The sequence below is a fragment of the Sphaerodactylus townsendi genome, linkage group LG13, assembly GCF_021028975.2.
Source record: "Sphaerodactylus townsendi isolate TG3544 linkage group LG13, MPM_Stown_v2.3, whole genome shotgun sequence".
Taxonomy (NCBI): Eukaryota; Metazoa; Chordata; class Lepidosauria; order Squamata; family Sphaerodactylidae; genus Sphaerodactylus; species Sphaerodactylus townsendi.
Window position 1 is genome coordinate 33,958,718 of NC_059437.1, and position 18,399 is coordinate 33,977,116.

Below are 18,399 nucleotides of genomic sequence, written 5' to 3' on the forward strand. Positions count from 1 at the left end.
AGAAAGAATTCCATATGCGAACTGCACATTGTATGAAAAAAAATACTTTATCTTACCTTCCTTGGACTGTTCTCATTTTTAATAATATGAAAGATAATTTTTCCCATTCTTATTTCCATGTCATTTTTATAGGTTTGTTTTTATTTTTATATATGGATGATTTTTGACATTATGGTATATTTATGTATAAGCTGCCTTGAGCAGAACTCTGGACAAGCAGCATTAAAAATGCCTAAATAAGTCTGCAGCCTTTTCACCGCGGAAAGGCCTATCTTCACAAGAAAGGGGTAAAGACTTTTTTTTAATGAAAGCTAGGAATTCAGAGAACCTGATAGATTGCCTTAACATGGTAAGATACTAATTGCCAGTTTAGAAACCTGGAAAAAAAATCCTAGTCATACAGATAAGGGGGGAATTGAAGAATTGGTAATTTGTACAATTCCACATTCTCTGGATTCTGTTAAATCTGACCAAGCCATCAGGAACCAATCCATTGCAACAAAATCTCAGTTTTCTGTGCAAATCTGCTAGAGAGACTTGAAACAGGAAAAAAAATCGCTTCTACACAATTTGGGAACAACCTTTTCCTGCAGACTTGAAGTTGCTTTCTCCTTTGCTTAAAGAGCCACCACCCCATCTCATTTGGCCAAAAGCCAGGCTTCTCTGTACACCACTATCGCCTTCCCTGGGAAAACAAGCTTCACATGATTGGGGGGGAGTGGAGTCCAAGGTTCATGATTGTTCCAAAGTGACAATAGTTGAGCTGGCAAAGTTACAAGAGGTGCCGTGGACACCAGTGCCCTGCACTTTAGAAAGCTTTTCTCATTCTCGCCTGCTTTTTCTCTTGTACCTGTTGCAATGGGCCTGGAACTTTACTTGGACCTGCTCTCTCAGCCCTGCCGATCTGTCTACATTTTTGCCAAGAAAAATGGCATTCCTTTTGAGTTCAAGCCTGTGACGCTAATGAAAGGTGAGAAGGGGAGCTGGATTCATGGGCTAGACTTTGGGGTGCCTTGTTTTACACAGTAACCATTGATGTTAACCATCCAAGCAATCACATTCTTAGTGTAAATCGAGTCAGGGTGGATGGTTGGTTTTCCGAACTAGGTCTGAGTTCTTTTAATCTGCACTGAGAATTTTACCTATATCTGTGGCTAATTAACATTGATTTGAGGAAGAAAAACCTTTTCTGTGCATATTTGAGCGTGATGGGTGTTTGAGATAGCTAACGCCTTCAGGGGCAGCTAAGTGGGTGATAAACCATTTACTGCGCAGCCACCTTCACTGATGCACGTGGACTGAATTAGGAGAATTAATCTGTGTGGTCCTACAAGATGGGTTATTTTGTTGGGCTGGGTGGTCTTTCAGTTTTTTCCCAGTTGATGCTCTGATAGTTTTCTATGGCATGTTAAGGGTATTTTGCAGTACATGTTGATGGCTGTGGGCATGAAAATGGTGTGTGCGCCTAAACACAAATAGTTACTTGTATCTGGCAATTGCTTATATGACTGTACCCCAAGATCCTTGCTTGCTCTGTGCAACAACACCATTGTTGGAAGGTGTGAGTGAATGATAACAGCTGGCTTAGAAAGAAATGACAGGCAAGCAAATGCACAAAACCCAAGTTCGCCCAGTCCATATGATAGCGCAGCACTGGCAGAACTGGGTGCTGTATGACCTTTTTGAGCAAACCAGCCTGAGGGAAGCTCTTGGCACTCTTTCTTGAGAGCAGGTACTGTTAACTCCTCTTGTAAACCTATCTAGGGCAACACAAGTCTGAAGAGTTTAGCAAGGTAAATCTCCTGGGGAAAGTTCCAGCTCTGAAAGATGCCGACTTCACCTTAGCAGAGAGGTAAGGATTGGGTGTCTTTGCTGGGATTTGGGAATGGAGACTGTTCAGCTACCACTAAACTTCTGCAGCATCTACGGCAGGGGTTCTCAACATTTTTAAACCTGTGGGCATTTCTTGAGTTTTGAAAGGGGTTAGCAGACACCATTACAAAATGGCAGCTCCAGGAACTAAGACCAGTCACAAAAAGTTGGGCAGTTCCAAGCCAAGCATCCTCCTATGGGGGGGGGGGGGATGTTTTTGATGTGCTCCTTACAGACCCAAAGGTGTTGTCTTTTGAAGCACTCTCTGCTCAATTGTGATAGAGAAAAGCTAGGACCAACTATTTTGCTTTGGAGAATAAGCAAGTGGCTGCCAGGACATACATTGCCAAGGTGCTCATGGGCACCACAGGTCCTGTGTGAACTGCAAAAAAAAAAATCTGCTCACTCTCTCTCTCTTGCATTTTTATCAGTTCCAAGACCTTGTAGTTGCAGAAAGAGGTATTTCTGTGTCATTTGCAAAAAGCTGATAGAGGGCAGTTTTGAAACAGGTTCCTGTTGACTTGCAAACTTACCTCTTTCCTTTTAGTGTGTTGGTAGGACCCCTACAAAATAGGTGGTACCGGCTGTGCCTGAGTAAATTCTAGGCTCATACAAACTTAGCTGCTGAAAAACCACTGCATCTGTTGCCTTTGGCTTTTTCTAGATTAACAGTGGAGGCCCTTCAAGATCCTTCTAGCTTTTCTGGAAGGGATGTTATAGAGCTGACCACTGTTACATCCTATAGCACTGTCCCCAATATCATTGGCATTTGCAGAATCTCCTTTTTCTGATGCATCAACCTCCTACAACTTACATCCTTTTCTCCCTCTCTCCCTCCTTCCCTTGAACAGCATTGCTATCCTTTTGTACCTAGCAAGGAAATTCAAAACTCCCGATCACTGGTACCCCTCTGATCTGCAGAAACGAGCCCGTGTGGATGAGTATCTGTCTTGGCAACATATGGCGACTCGCTTGTGTGGGAGCAAAGTGTTCCTGATCAAGGTAAAGAATATGTAAGTCCCGCTCCTGTGTACACAGCACAGGATCAAACTGGAGGACAGTATTGTTTGCAATGCCAAGAACGTTGGTAGGCATTTTCATAGCCTAATTTTAAAAAAATTAAAAATTGTGAGAGCAAGTTGAGCTGTGCTCTTGAAGACATTAAGCAGCATGCTCAGTAAAGGACGGGATAAGCACTTTCATATTCTTCTGGCCTTTGAAGTTCTCTTTGCAACTGGCTGTAACCTCGGCCCTGTGAAGAGAAAGTGGTCATGTTTCCTAGCAGGAAAAAACCTTGTCTGGCTACTGGTGCCTTGAACTGAATGCCGTTTGGGACGTTTGGGAAGGGCAAGGCAGGGGTATAGGCTTCGTATGTCTGGCCAGTGGGCAAGCAGGGGTTTAATGGATTTATGTAAGGATCCAAACTGTAGTGGTCCTGCTGATCTCCTCTTGCTTTTCAAAACTTCAAACTAGAACAAAGTGCTGATCACGGTGCAATGTCAAAGACCTGAGTTCAATACAGAGTCTGCAACAGTAGCACCAGGCACCTGGTGAGGGATTTTGCCTGTACTATTGGGGCCCACAGAGTGCACTGAATTTTTTCCCCCCAATGCTTGGAAAATATCTTTGCATCATTTTCCCAAGAACTAGAAGGAAGGCAGACCTGGGAATGCTTGGAGACCCTCTTGCTGAGAAACAAAGGGCTTGTGTAGAAAGGTCTGAAAGTTCATCCAGCCTTACTAACCCAGCATAGCCCAATACTATCACAGCTTGGAAGCTAAGTAGGGTCAGCCATGGTTAGTACTTAGATGGAAAACCACTAAAGAAGCCTGGGGTTGCTTTGCAGAGGAAGGTAAATGGCAAACTATCTCTGCTCTTCTCTTGCCTGGAATACCTCCGTGGTCCTGGCGTAATCATGAGTCAGTTGTGAGTTGATGACATACAATAATTATTAATTATGGTACGAAAAAGAAAGCTGAATGGAAAGCATGGGGGCCGCTAAAACAGAGCAGGAATAAATGGCCAAGCATGTGAAACTGGTTGTCATCTTTCCCCCTCCATTTTGTGCCTTCCTGGCTGCTGCAGCGTGAGTGGGTTAAAAGCAGCATCCAGTAAGGGACAGGTTGCGAATCTCTCTCCTTCCTCTCCTGGCTAGGCTATAGCACCTGCCTTTTTGGATGAGCCGCTTTCACCAGCAAAGTTAGATGGTGCCATTGAAGATCTGAATGGAGTCCTGAAGCTGTTTGAAGAGAAATTCCTCCAGGACAGACGATTCATCACAGGCCAAGAGATCTCCTTGGCAGACCTCGTGGCCATTGTAGAAGTCATGCAGGTGAGCACTTCAATGTCTGATGACAAAAAAACCCCATTCTAGACGCCCCCTGGCAATCCCCTCACAGAGCTGCAGCAGGGAAGCTTTGCAATCTGGTGAAGGAGGGGATGTCTCTCTTTACCTCTTTGTGGGGTTGAGGCTCCCCATGTAACTGCGAGCTGCCATAGGCCCCCCAAAAAAACTCCTCCTTGACTGCATTTAAATAAGCACCACATTATGAAGCAAAGGAAGGGGAGGAAAGGTCAGCAATCAAAAATTAAAAAGGCTGTGCATTCAGCAGGATTTACTTTCTCATTCTTTATTCCATCTCAGTACAGCAAACCAGAGACAAACCAGGTAAGGAAGACACCAGTGTGCTAAAGGGGTAAAGCTTGGCTAGGAATCCAGACTAACTTTAACTCTTTTCTTAACTGGAAGATGTAGCAGTTATTCTCTTGAGAAAACTACATTTGATGATTTCAAAGCAAGCAAATTGAAGCCCTGAGATGTTAGCCTTGGCTGGCAGGCAGTTGGTTGAAGTAATAGAAATAGGTGACTGTTCTCTAAATCTATCTTTAAAATGTGAAAGAGCCACACCATTTACCTACTAACCCACTTTTACATTGCAGCCCCTTGCAGGTGGTTATGATGTTTTTGAAGGCAGACCCAAGATGGCAGCGTGGCGCCAAAGAGTAGAAGAAGCCATTGGCAAGGACCTCTTCCTGGAAGCGCATGAGCCGCTCTTAAAGCCCAAGGCTGCAGAGAATCTCCCTCCTGAACTAAAGGAGCAGCTGAAGAAAAATCTGCTGAAATATATCAAATGAACAGCCCAGGAAGGGCAACTCCCTCTCAGTAAAGCTCTTGGTCTCCTTTGTGTTGCTTTCATTATGATAGGATAACATAGCCGCCTTCTGTCTCCCTGCTGCTCAAGATCGGTAATGCCTCTGTTTAGTTAGTACAACAGGATCCTTGTTCCTGAAGAAAGGGAGCAGGTTCTTCAAATTGTACAGGATTCAGTACATGTGGCTGCATGGGCTCAGACCAGGCTCAGTAGGCCGCTAGGTCAAGTGTCAACAGGAACCTTTTTTTCCCAGGCTTTTGGTAATTTCTCAGTGTTTGTTCCTGAAACAGATAATACCTACGAGGTTAGGGTGGGGGATGCACAAATTGTTGCTGGTTACACTGAGGCAAGCATTATTGGATACAGGAGTTTTTCCTGACTTTCCATTTGTGTTGAAAAGCACAGATTGTACCCCCTTGTTCTACCATCTCCTGCAGGTTGCGAGTGATCTTACATGAACCTTTGATAGGGATAGCCCTTGTTCATTCATTTTTCCTTCTGCATAAGCTTTCATTGGATTGAGAAATCCAGAGTCATAGACTGAGGCTGAGAGCCAGGCGTAGCATGATTCTGCGAAGGCAGAACAGATTCTGCCGCCATAGAACTGTGCTGTGCCTGGGTCTGAACTACAACATAGTTAACAACCTGAGCCTCCAGGCTTCTCAACCCAATGAGAGCTCATCCCAGCTTCACTGTTGCCTTCTGTAAGGGAAACTCCAGTGGCGCAACCTGTGGACAAGAAGCAGAATTGGCCTCTGTGTGTGAGAGAGAGAGATGCTGCTGTTTGTCACTTGTGTGCTTTAATCGGGAAGAAATCACAGCCTAAGCATAGGAGGACAGTGTAGACACCTGGTAGAACTCCATGTTGTTTTCATTTTGCCATTTGGGGTCTTTTAGGTCTGTCTCAGACTTTCCTAAATTGGTGTGCAACACTTGCTGATAGTTGTAGAAGTAGCTACCGTGGAGTCTGCCTTATACAGCCTTTAGGGTTGCTTCATGCCTACTGCTCTTTCCCCACAAGGAGGCCTTAGAAAGGCAGCAAATGAGCTCCCTAATATGTCATTATTTCTTTGAGTTCTGTGCAATTTGAAAACTCCCATGTGCTACTGGCCCAGATAGATTCAAATAAAAGTATTATCTCTATGTGAATCTTCTAAAGGATCCCTTTGAGCAGTATGTGTTCTTCTCTAGGAACTATTAGGGTTAGCCATCCAGCAGTGGAATTCTGGCATTGGCAGAAGCCAGGAAAGAATATCCCGCCTGCACGCATGCATGTGGCCTCCACACCCTAAACTGATGGGAGTGACAGCCAGCTCTTAATTACTAAGGAAATGTGTTCCTTGGGGGAAGAGGGATGAGGTGGTGCAGGTCTATGTAAAGGAGCAAGCAAAGGCTGCTGGGGGAAATTCCACCCAGGAACAAGAGTGACTGAGCTCAGAAGAAGGGGCAGGAGGAGTACACAGAAGAACTTTGGAGGCTGGGAAATTGTGGGCAGGGGGCCAGAGTTCCCCTTCACTTCTTGGTTAGAGGTCCTCCACATCAAAACAGTACGTTTTCAAAAAAGCAACTATAGATTATTTTTAAATTAAAAAAAAATCCAAGAACAAGTTCTCTTCATTTCTCTGATGCTGGGTTGGGGTAAAGCTGTAAGTTTTGGCTAAAGCCCAGATAATTCAATGTCTAAAGTCAAATACAGGTTCTTTCTTGAAAGAAGACAGTTAATAATGGTACTTCAGAGGGAATTAAGAACCTATAATTATTTTCCAAATGGGTTTTAAGATGTGGAACAGCTTTCATAATTACATTACTATCAGGGGCATCAAAGACATCATCTAGCTGCTGCTGCTGAGTTTTTGTGTAACATCAATCTAATTGGGACTGACCTGCTCTTAACAATTCTGAAGCCTCAGTAGTAGTAGTAGAAGAGTTTGGATTTCTATCCCCCTCTTTCTCTCCTGTAAGGAGACTCAAAGGGGTTTACAAACTCCTTTCCCTTCCCCACTCACAACCAACCCCCTGTGAGGTAGGTGAGACAGAGAGCTCAGAAGAACTGTGACTAGCCCAAGGTCACCCACCTGGCATGTGTTGGCGTGCAAAGGGTGATCTGAATTCCCCAGATAAGCCTCCACAGCTCAAGCAGCAGAGCAGGGAATCAAATCCGGTTCCTACTGATTAGAGTGCACCTGCTCTTAACCGCTACGCCACTGCTGCTTCAAATATAGCTTGCCATTTACAATCGGGGGCTGGGACTATTTTGAGTTCTTGTCACTTATTGCCAGTTGGTTTCCAGATTCAATTCAAGATGCTGATGCCTATTTTTAAACCCTGTCACAATCTCTGACCACAGTGATTGTGTTGGCAAACCTTTGGCACTCCAGATGTTATGGACTACAATTCCCATCAGCCCCTGCCAGCATGGCCAATTGGCCATGCTGGCAGGGGCTGATGGGAATTGTAGTCCATAACATCTGGAGTGCCAAAGGTTTGCCATCAGTTGTTGTTCCTCTACTTTGACTTTTAGAGGAGGTGAAGGAAGCTTCCCCCTTGCTTGCCTTCAGGATGGCTGTAAAACTGAATTATTTAGAGGGCATTTAGTCTGAGCTAGTTCTCTGAGCGTAACTATTAGCCAAGAAGTCAGTTTTTGCCTGCTGTTTATTGTACTCTTTATGTTTATTTGTTGCTTTTAAAAATGTTACTTGTCTTACGTTCCACCTGTGCTGGAAGAAAAGCAGACCTAGAAGTAGTGACCCTGCCCAGTATACTTTTTCTATGTTTCATTGTGTGTCAGATCATTTACCTGTAAGTGAATGCAATAACTGGTGGGCAAGTTGGTATTGTTTTCTCTGCTAGTGGCTGCTACCCTTAACATGCTGTTGCTAATGGACAAGCCTTATATTATGTATGCCCAGCAACCAATGTGTGGCAACAGGTAAGCAATCAGCAAAGAAAGGATTGGTAGTGTGGCCCAGGGAAAGAAGGTCTGTTTGGAGAACCTGTAACCTTCGTAAGAAAACTGTTCAAGATCCTGTTTCAGGAGCAACACTCACACACAGACAGTCATCTGGTTACAACTGTGGAGTTTGTAGTATCAGTGCCCAGGGGAAGAGAACAAGCTCATTACAACTGAGAAGGCCACAGTTGTCACTCATTCCCTATGCCGGCAGCCTTTCCCCAGGAACACTCTGGCCCACTTGTGCGGTGCCATCCTGGTCACTGGGCTGGGTCAAGTTGCACAGTGGAGAATGTGAAAGCCCTTGCAGAGAATTCATTACTTTCCCATAAATCCCACTCCTAACAATATTTCCCCCTGGCCGTTTCCATGTCCTCAGTGCTCTCTGTTTCTTTCTCTACTACCTATATACCTTTTATTCATCTCCCATCTCTACCTGTATTTATTTACTTTATTTATATCCTTATTATTATTTATTATTATTATTTATTCGATTTATTAGACCGCCCTACCCCTGAAGGGCTCAGGGCGGTTTACAGGCAACCAAATGCAACTAAAACAATCGAATAATCCCAATTAAAACAATACAATAAAACAGTAGCAGTAAAAACCTTTCCATAATAAATAAATAAATTAAATAAGGTAGATGACGTCTGGTAAAACCCCGGGAGGGGACTGGCAGATTTTCAAATAAGCCGATGACATATAGGGCAACAGAGAGGGCAAATGAGGAAAGGAAATATTTCATATCATTCTCCCCTTCCCCATTTTATCCTCATAAAACCCCACAAAGTAGGTTTGGCTGAGTGTGTGTTATAAGCCCAATTCTGCAGTAGTGGGGTTTGAATTGGGTCTAATGCAAGAATGTTAATCTTTGAATCAAAATGGTTGAATGTCCTAGCGAGGTGCAAATACGGGAAGTGTTGAGAAGGGATCCAGCATTTTGCCACTGAATGACAAAAGTGAATATTTCCAAATATTTCAGGATACCAAGTTACTAGGCTGACATCTAGGCAGGGTATTTATTTGGCTGGAAATTATGAACAAATTATGAAATTATGAACAAATACTCCCTGAGCACTGATCCCACCTGAAAGCCAACTAATCCAAACTATACCCAGTTCTGTTCAACAATACATTATACCCAGTTCTGTTGCTTGTCTGTCCTAACTTCTAGCAAGCATGGGCCTTCATCTTCCACACCTCTCCTGTAAAAGCTTTTGTTCTTTGCTTTCATTTTTTAAAGGCATAGCTGGCCTGCTACTGTTCCAGCCCCTGCCCCACCCCTTGGAGAACATCTGGCACTAGCTGGGTTGGCTCCCAGTTTTGCAACTCTCTGTATATAAAAGTTTCAGTTATTCTCGGCAACACTTCCTGCCGAAGCGGATCAGGGCAAAAGTCAATAGAGCTACTTGATACATTCTGTGCCCAGCTGATACCAGCATGGCGCTGGAGCTCTACCTGGACCTGCTCTCCCAGCCCTGTCGAGCCATCTACATCTTTGCCAAGAAGAACAACATTCCCTTTGAGTTCAAGGACGTGGAGGTGTTCAGAGGTAAGGAGAGACAAAACTCAGCGGGAGGGAGAGAGGGAGGAAGCTGGGGTCATATCACAGCTTCTCATTTCTTTTCTGGAGAAATTCTGCCTGTGAAATATGAGCAGTCTCAACGAAATGAAGGGTTTTATTGCATGTTTTGGGATGAAGGAACTGTACTCGACAACAGTGATCGTCATGCGGGAGTTCAATTGTGCCTTAAAGACTAACACAGTTCATTTCAGTGTGAGCTTTGATGAATCAGAGTTCACTTCCTCAGATTCTTAGAAACATACATGCATCAGGCTGGGTTAAAAATCAGAAAGAGGAATGAGGGAAATGTTACAAAGAGGCGGGTATGAAACAAGATCCGGTCAAGACAACTCAGTAAAAACAAGAATTGGTTTGGCTAAGATAGGTGTGAGACTCGTTCAACCAGCAACAGCAAAGAATAAACATCACAACCAAGGCTGGAAACAATGAAATAGAGGAAGAAATTAACAACTGCAAGGGATCAGCTAAGAATGCAAGCTATTGGCACCTATAGTGAGTTAGGAATCCCAGGTCTCTGTTAAGTCTGGGATGATGGGACATTGCCTGGAATTTGTTTATTTCCATCCACGCACCCACATAGGATCCTGCCTCTCAATGTATTTTGAAGGAGAACAATCACTTTTAAATCACGCACAGTTTTTCCAGGGAGGCTAACATCGTGGTCCCTTTGGAATTATTTACCAGTAATTATTGGCTCTGAAATAATGAATGAATGAATCCTTAACAAAAGATGTGATATTGTGTACACTCCCACTGTTACCTGGCTTGGTAATAACCTAGCAAAACTGCCAAGAAGACTCTGCAGAAAAAATCAATGGCAAATCAACTCTGCTTCTTGCTTACCTTGAAAGCCCCTCTATAGGGGTGTCATAAGTTGGCTGCAGCCTGACAGCAAAAGCCATCTTCCCCCGGCTGCCCAAGTCAGATAACAAGAACTACTAAGGCAGATGTTCATCTTGGGACCAAGTTACTGATGAGTAGAAGTCTGGAGAATCTCACTCCTCCACATAAAGCCTACTGAGTGACCTCGGGCTCATCACAGTTTTCTCAGAATTCACGCAGTCCACCCAGAGGCAGGCAATGGCAAACCATCTCTAAATGTCTCTAGTCTTGAAAACCTTATGATTTGCCATAAGTAACTTGACAGTTCAGTCCACACAGCTGTGTTTGTGTGGACTGTCAAGTTACTTATGGCAAACCATAGGGTTTTTCAAGAGACCAACAAGATTTTGCAGTTATGAGCTTTTAAGAGTCAAAACTTCCTTCATGAGAAATCAAGGGAAGTTTTGACTCAAATTTATACCGTGAAATTCTTGTTGGCCTCTAAGGTGCTACTGGACTCCAGTCTAGCTGTTTTACTGCATACCAACATAGCTGCCTCTGAAACTGGAGATAGGGGCCACTTTCTTGTTTCCTGAAACTATGAGCTCTCAGCCAGTGGACCTGCTACTCAGCAACTGGTGAATGTACAGTTGTGATCCCTGGGGATATGTTGGTTACACAATATGTTTGCTGGCTCTGGCAGACAGGGCCTTGAAGCTTGAACAATACGCAATCTTCAGCTCAGTTTTGCGTAGTAGGAAGGGGTGTTTCTCTTTAGAAAATGTAGTAAGGAGAGCACATGCCCCTCACATTATGTCTAATTGCCTTTATATTGCCAGATTCCATCCTGGGAATGAAAGCACCAAGTGAAACAAGCCCAGGATCAGTACAGCCAGGTAAACTGCTTTTCCATGATATAAAAGAATAATGGCAGACCCAAGGGCTGGCCCAGCAATACAGGCAAGGCAGATGTCTAGGCAACAAAACTCAAAAGGGCCTTCCTACATCAGAATCACCAGGCACCAGCCCCTCCTTTCGTGCTGCTTCCAAACTGATCTCCTGGCAATTGCTTCCTGGGAAAGTTGAGGAGGAGATGTCCTTCAACATTTTATTGGTTTTGTTTGTATGGTTAGTTTCTCCATCTTGCGTACCTGTCCTTACTACCTCTCTGATGCTTCCAGGTGAATACAGCGACAACCCTTTTAACATTTTCCTAGGAATAAGTCCCACTGAATGAAATACGATTTCCTTCTGTATAGACCTGCTTAAGATTGCTCCCTGTGACTCCTGCAGTGTTTGTGTACCAGTGCAGCACTGACACACCACTAAGTGGAAAAGCCTGCAGGTTGCCACATTGCTCCAAAGCCAATCCAAACCCAAAGGACACATCATACCTTCCATTAGGACCAACCAAAATGTCACAAAACTGTATGCAAGCTTTTGAGTACTTCAGAACTTTTCTCCAGAAGTGGCTAATAAGTACCACTGGAAAATGAACCAACATTGAAGGATACTTTTTGTCACTGACATTACCAGATATAAATAGAAAAGAAGCAGAAATTGGGTAAGGGTGTATGTATTTTGTTATAGATAAATGTTAGTCATAATTCAATATGTGCTCTGTGTCACCAATACTACTACTACTAACTTTCAGATAATTTGTGAGAATGAATGCACAAACTGCAGGAGACAGCCAGAGGCAGCAATTTTCGCTTCTGACCCTGGCGGAGTGAAACAGCCAAGAAAGAATTTCCCGTAGGAACAAGCTTCCAGATAAATGGTTCAACCTCCAATGTTGAACAAGTGAGATTGTGACCCCCAGGTCTATGAGGCCCGGGAAAAGATACACATGTTGATCATGTCTTGACCTGTGCAGATGGAACATTCAGAGTATCTGAAAAGGTTTAGACAGTGTGACGCTTGCGCACATTTGCATGAGTTTGTTAAAAACCACTAAACATCTTACTCAGTTCATGCTGGCATGGGACACATCAGGAAAAGCTTCTCTGTAGGAATTTGTAAGTGTGCAAAGGGGCCTAAAGAATGCAATTCACCAACCACAGTCTTGTGAAATTAAAGAAGGATTTTTCTGGAGCAGCAGTTGCTGGTCTGCATATTTAATATTCTGAGGGGTACTGGGCCTTGGAATGAGAAAGGAGAGAAGTCCCATCACCTCACAGCTAAAGACAGACCCTTACTAAACCGCATTCCACAGTTTCCTTAGGATACACCAAGCTGCGATGGTTAGTTTTATAACAGCAGTTAAGCACTAGAATATTAAACACATTTGTGATGTCAAGTGGTGTGTGAGGAACTGTTTGCACAAACAAGGTCCAGTAAGTCATTGAGTCTGCTGCGTTGAGGCCTGCTGCCTCTCTCGAAGGGGTTGCCCCCAGGTAGCCCAAAGTACACTTTCTCCCCTGATAAGAGGAGTTCCTGGGCCTGTAATTTTTAATCAGAATTCCACCCCACCCCCCTTCTTGTGCTTATTTTTCTGTTTGCAATGTAAACATGCCCTTGTTGAATCCAATCCAAAGGGCAACTGATGTTGTGAGGATCCTATTCCGCACACAAGGCCTATGCACACAAGAAATTGTTGAAGCCCTGATGGAAGTTGCTTTTTGCTGCAGAGATGAGATTGGCTCCTGATTTCCCCACGTGAAAGACTGGAGATAAGACATCTCGCCTTTGAACATTGCCTTTTGGGCCATGCCTCTTGCCAGACCATGCTTGGGAAAGCTGTGAGCTTCTCTTTTAGAACAATCTCTGCCTGTTCCTCTATTGCAGGGATTGCAGTGGTGGGATTCAGCAGGTTCGCACCACTTTGGCAGAGCCAGTTGTTAAAATGGTGCTTGTAAACAACCAATTGTTAAATTATTTGAATCACACCACCAGAACTGGTTGTTAAATTATTTGACTCCCACCACTGAGGGATTCGTCCCTGGGATGTCTATCTAACTACCCACCTTGGGAAGAAAAACGTTGCATTATATCTAGCTCTGTCCCAGAGTAATCATCCTTACCTTGTACATAGAAAACCATTTGCCCTGTTTATTTCCAGTGCAGAATCCAGGTCTTTCTTACGTTTCAGAGCTGGACAGATTGCCAAAGCCACTAGGTATGCAGAAAGATGTTTAGAAAAGTACAACTGTTTAACTAGGGAGGCCCTGAGAAATATTCCAAGTGTGTGCGCACATGCAGGTGTGCATGTCTTGCCTGTACTCTGACTCTAGGCTGCAATTTTTCTTTCTTTGCTTTAGAGCAGTTGCGCAAGATGAATGTAGTGAAAAAAGTTCCTGTCTTGAAGGATGAGGCCTTTTGCTTGTCAGAAGGGTAAGGAGCAATAAAGCAGGACTTTTTTGCCCAATAATCTTATCTTTTGCTAGGCTACTTCCCATGGCAGATTTTCTCTGCCCTAGCGTCTCAAACTGGTACAGATATTTTGAAACACTCATATGATGCGGTCATTTTCCCATAGTTCTCCTTCTGGTTTTCCCTAGTTTACCTCAGTGATTTCCAAACCTGTTTTTCTCAGACCTTACCAGAGACATCAGATTCACAGCAGGTTTGCCCACAGCATAGATGGGAAGGAGAATGTTTATCAAACTCTCCACATACATCTAGCTCTGTTTTCTTTGTGTCCCCTTGCATTTGCAAGGCCTCCCAACCATCACCCATAGGCTTGTTGGCTTAAAAAACAAACCAACCAGGAATGGGGATACTAGTGTAGCTTGATGACCCTGTGGTGTTATACCTACTAACCCTTTAAAAAAAACTAGTGATGAGTGCACACCAACAAATCATCTTGGTATGGAAGTAGCCTTGAGAATGCAATGTTGGGACAGGTAGTGTTCACTATTTGTAGTGAGCCAGTTTGAAGTCTAGGGCAAGATGGGATATATAAATGTGCAGAGAACCCCTCTCCCAGTACCTCCATTCTTGAGTTTTGGCAAGGCAGTCTCTAGGAGAGGGAGGGTATTCCACAGTTGTGGGGTAGGTACCAAGACCATTACTCTCTGATGTCATGATACAAATCATCCAGACTCAAAATGGTGTCATTCTGGTGTTCAGGACTACAACAAAGTAGAGGGAAAGTGGTAAGGCAGTTGAGCTACATGTCTGTAATTGCTTTGGTCTTCTTCAACATGCAAGCAAGCCTTTATTCGGGGGAGGGGGGGGTTGGCTTTAACTGAGCAAGTTTCCCATTTAATTGGGCAGCTGACTCCATTGTTTCAGAGACAAATGCTAGCTATAATCTTGTTTCTCTTTTCTCTGGCTCTCTGCCTTCCATTACTGTCTTGGTAGCATTGCAATCCTTCTGTATCTGAGCCGCAAGTACAACACCCCAGACCACTGGTATCCATCTGATATACGGAAACGAGCAAAGGTGGATGAATATCTCTCGTGGCACCAGACAAATATCCGGTCCAATGCTCCCAAGACAATGTGGATCAAGGTGAGGGATCTGAAAAGTGCCGAATGTTTGGTGAGCTTTTGGAGACTCCCTGTGCCCTCTACTGCTTGGCCCAGAGCCTTGATAGTACAGTCAGGATAGTACAGGATAAGATGAAGACCCTTTCCCATTCTGTATTTCTTGATTTTACTGACTTAATTCCTAAGATTTATTAGAATTGACTTGAATTATCCTCAGGAATTGTAGTTATCCATCCCCCTCCTGGGTATGTTCTGCTGTGCCCCTCCTCACAACAACACTACTCTCCTCCTTTCTATACTTGGTCAGTGTTGTCACCAAATTGCCAAGTAGTCCTGTCTGGGTCTCTCATTCAGCTTCTGAAGGATCTCTGCCTACTTTTTTCACACAGTGTGAGCCTCTGGGCAGCCATCTCAGTATGGAACTTCATATTATCACCTCAGTTCTTAGCTTTATTGCCTACCGTTTTCTAGGAGTGCTCCCTCCGGTTGTCCCTTTTCTTTTTCCAGATGGAGCGTGTAAATTAAATGCCTTACAAGTGATGCTTCCTATGCGCTGCCCCTACTATTCATAGGGGCCTTACAAAGATAAGAGGGGGAGCTCATGTCTGAAAACTGTCCATCTCACCCAGGTGTTGATACCTCTCTTCACTGGCCAACCACTTTCCTCTGATAAGCTGCAAGAGGTCATGGAGGGGCTGGCAACCTCCCTGAAGCAGCTGGAAGACTTATTCCTTCAGGACAAACCTTTCCTTGTGGGCAATGAGATCTCTCTTGCAGACCTGATGGCCATTGTAGAGCTCATGCAGGTAAGGCCTGGCTGATAAAAAAAAATTCAGGCACAAGCAATGCCATTTCTTCAGGCACTTGGGTCCTTGCTTTCTTTCACCCCCAGTTGATGACATCTTCCAGGCTGAGCTCAAGTGTGGAATGTTTGCCTAAGGGTAACCAGTGGGTTTTCAAATGATAGAAGCTATAAACACAGTATACAATGAACCCTACGCAGTGGACAGCTGCACAGCAGAAAGGCAATGGTCCAAAGTGACCCAAGTAGATGTGCAAAACCAAGGTCAAGCATGGTATATAGGACAGCAAATTATATCCTGAACTTCATATGCCTGCTTTGACTCTTCACTCCTAATTCTAGAAAGACTTGATTTGCCCTTCTGAGCTTTACTCTCTCATGCCAAGGTCCTGCACTACATCCCTGTTCCAAAATGCAGCATAGGCATTACCTCAACCATGATATGGTACCAAGATAGCACCAGAGTGAGTGAGCCTGACTACAATATTAGTGGGAGTTGCTGCTTGCAGGGACACGGAGCCTGGCTAGAGACATAGTAAAGGAGTAGCCTTCCAAAGATCCGAGGCTGTTGCCAGGGTCATTCACGCAGTGTATTTGTGCTGCTCTTGCCACATCTGTCCTATATCTGCAGCCTGTTGGAGTTGGATGCAACATCTTTGAGGACAGACCCAAGCTAGCAGCATGGCGCAAAAGGGTGGAAGAAGCAATTGGAAAGGAGATCTTCCTCCAAGCACACAAGCTGATCCTGAACATTCAAGAACTGAGCAAGATACAGATCAATCCACAGCTGAAGGAGCAGCTGGGTCCTGTGCTGCTGAAGATGCTGAAATGAATAAAAGTGTTTCACAGGGAACAGGTACCGTGGAGTAGTTGTGTCTGCCCAGGTTTTCTTGTACATAGGATCTGTCTATCTCCCTAAGAGGCTGGCAATGCATTCAGTGCATCATGCTCATCTGACATTAGCCTTGCTGCCAAGATTTCACAACATCCTTTTCATAACATCAACCATGAAAACTAAAACTTCACCCACCCACCCCCTAAAAATCCTTCTTTCTTTGCTTTCTACACTCTGTTTTATTTCCAAAATAAACCATATTGAAAGCACTGTAAGTATCTTGCAGGCTGCTCTATTTATTCCCTCCTCTATGCTTTGCTAGAGATATGGCAGTCAGCACTGAATGAACACATGCTGATTCCAGATGAGTATCCATGTTCATTTACCACAGCAGCTCACAAAACATTATGCTGAGCAAATAAAACTGACCATGTTACTGATTCCCCCATAGGTGGGTGCAGTTCTAGACAGCAGGGGCAACCTGCCTTGTGACCCTTCCTGCTAAATTCAATCCTTTTGTTTCTAGTGGAGACAAAATACAAAATCTCATCTGCAGTGACAAGATATCCCTGAATGAACATTACGAACTGCCTTCTGATCAATCAAACTATGCAGTCTAGCATCGTACTGCTTACACCAACTGGCAGCAACTCACGGTGGGCATGAGGACACAACTAGTAAGCAATAAAGCAGCCAGTAATATGTCACAAGTGTAAGCAGCCCTTGGATGCTTTGACCAGTTTTTCTGCACAATCTCTTCTGATTCCACTCCTCACTGTAACCACGATTCCATGAGACTTTTCCCCATCAAGTCCAAATCCAAATCATAATATTTGGGGGGGAGGAGTCTCTATTCATCAGTGGATACAGTCCTTTGAGGCTGTATATACTTGGCTGCCAACATACATGACAAAAATAACAGCTGACTCCCTCAGATTATGGTGCTGGCAGCCATGAATCCTGTCACAAAGCGAGAAAGCATTGGTGAAATGATGGCCTTCATTGGACCAATTGGTAGTTTAAAGTGGCCAAGCATTTGATTTTCAAATAAATCCTTCGTCAGATAACTGACATATGCTACTTTAACCTTTTACTTTGTGAATCCTAAAGGTATGACATATATTTTTAATAAAGAGGAGATCTAGCTATCAGCCAAGCCAATTCTTGTCTTCACAAGAGGTAGGGTTGCCAATTCCAGCTTGAGAACTTCCTGGGGATAGGTGCAGTCTGGGGAAGTAGGTGCAATCTGGGGAAGGTGCAGTTTGGGGAGGGAGCTCAGAAGGGATGTCCTCTGCAGTTGCCAGTTCCAGGGGTCTGCAACCTGTGGCTCTCCATGCTGGCAGGGGCTGATGGGAATTGTAGTCCATGAACATCTGGAGAGCCACAGGTTGCAGACCCCTGAAACTGATCTTTGTAGTCTGGAGATTAATTGTAATTCCAGGAGAAATCGAGGCCCCACCTTGAGCCTGATAATACCAACAAAAGATCCATCACGTTGCAGTGTGAGTCCCCACACAGAAGCAAGACATTTTCCTTTTGTGAAAGGAAAGGTAGAACATGATTTTTCTGGATTGCACTGAATGAATCGGGTGTTCTGCTGGCAAAACATTTCACCTCTCTTTGTTTCCACCCCAATTTTCTGCATCTGTCAACAATGTTATGTTATTTGATGGCCAAAGCAAAGGCTCTAATCAGACCCATGTGTGAAGGTCAACTTTTTCTCACCTAAATAGGAAAAAAATATCCTTGGGACCCATAGAGACAGGAATGGCATTGCTAAGGTCAAAGGGCAACCAGAATGCGGGTATTTACCATACTCATCTTTATTGGCCTGTCAGATTCCTTCTGTGAAGGCTGTTTACCTTGCTGACCAATCAGACGCTGAGGAACATGTTTCTGTTGGTTCCACTGGTGGAGGAAGTTACACTACTGGACTTTTATAAA

At 44.1% G+C, this 18,399-nt stretch overlaps 2 protein-coding genes across 2 annotated transcripts; both read left to right on the plus strand.

Annotated features, from left to right (window-relative positions):
• Positions 1 to 187: 187 nt before the first annotated feature.
• On the plus strand, positions 188 to 6,167 carry LOC125442909 (glutathione S-transferase theta-1-like). Its single transcript, XM_048514690.1, has 5 exons — positions 188 to 970; positions 1,765 to 1,852; positions 2,724 to 2,874; positions 4,028 to 4,204; positions 4,813 to 6,167. The coding sequence occupies exons 1-5, from the start codon at positions 859 to 861 to the stop codon at positions 5,005 to 5,007; spliced, it is 723 nt and encodes a 240-aa protein (XP_048370647.1). The 5' UTR covers positions 188 to 858; the 3' UTR covers positions 5,008 to 6,167.
• Positions 6,168 to 9,347: 3,180 nt separating this feature from the next.
• Positions 9,348 to 16,473, plus strand: LOC125442807 (glutathione S-transferase theta-1-like). Its single transcript, XM_048514524.1, has 6 exons — positions 9,348 to 9,529; positions 11,224 to 11,280; positions 13,645 to 13,717; positions 14,690 to 14,840; positions 15,448 to 15,624; positions 16,252 to 16,473. Exons 1-6 carry the CDS (start codon positions 9,418 to 9,420, stop codon positions 16,450 to 16,452), a joined length of 771 nt encoding a protein of 256 aa, XP_048370481.1. The 5' UTR covers positions 9,348 to 9,417; the 3' UTR covers positions 16,453 to 16,473.
• The last annotated feature ends 1,926 nt before the right edge of the window (positions 16,474 to 18,399 follow it).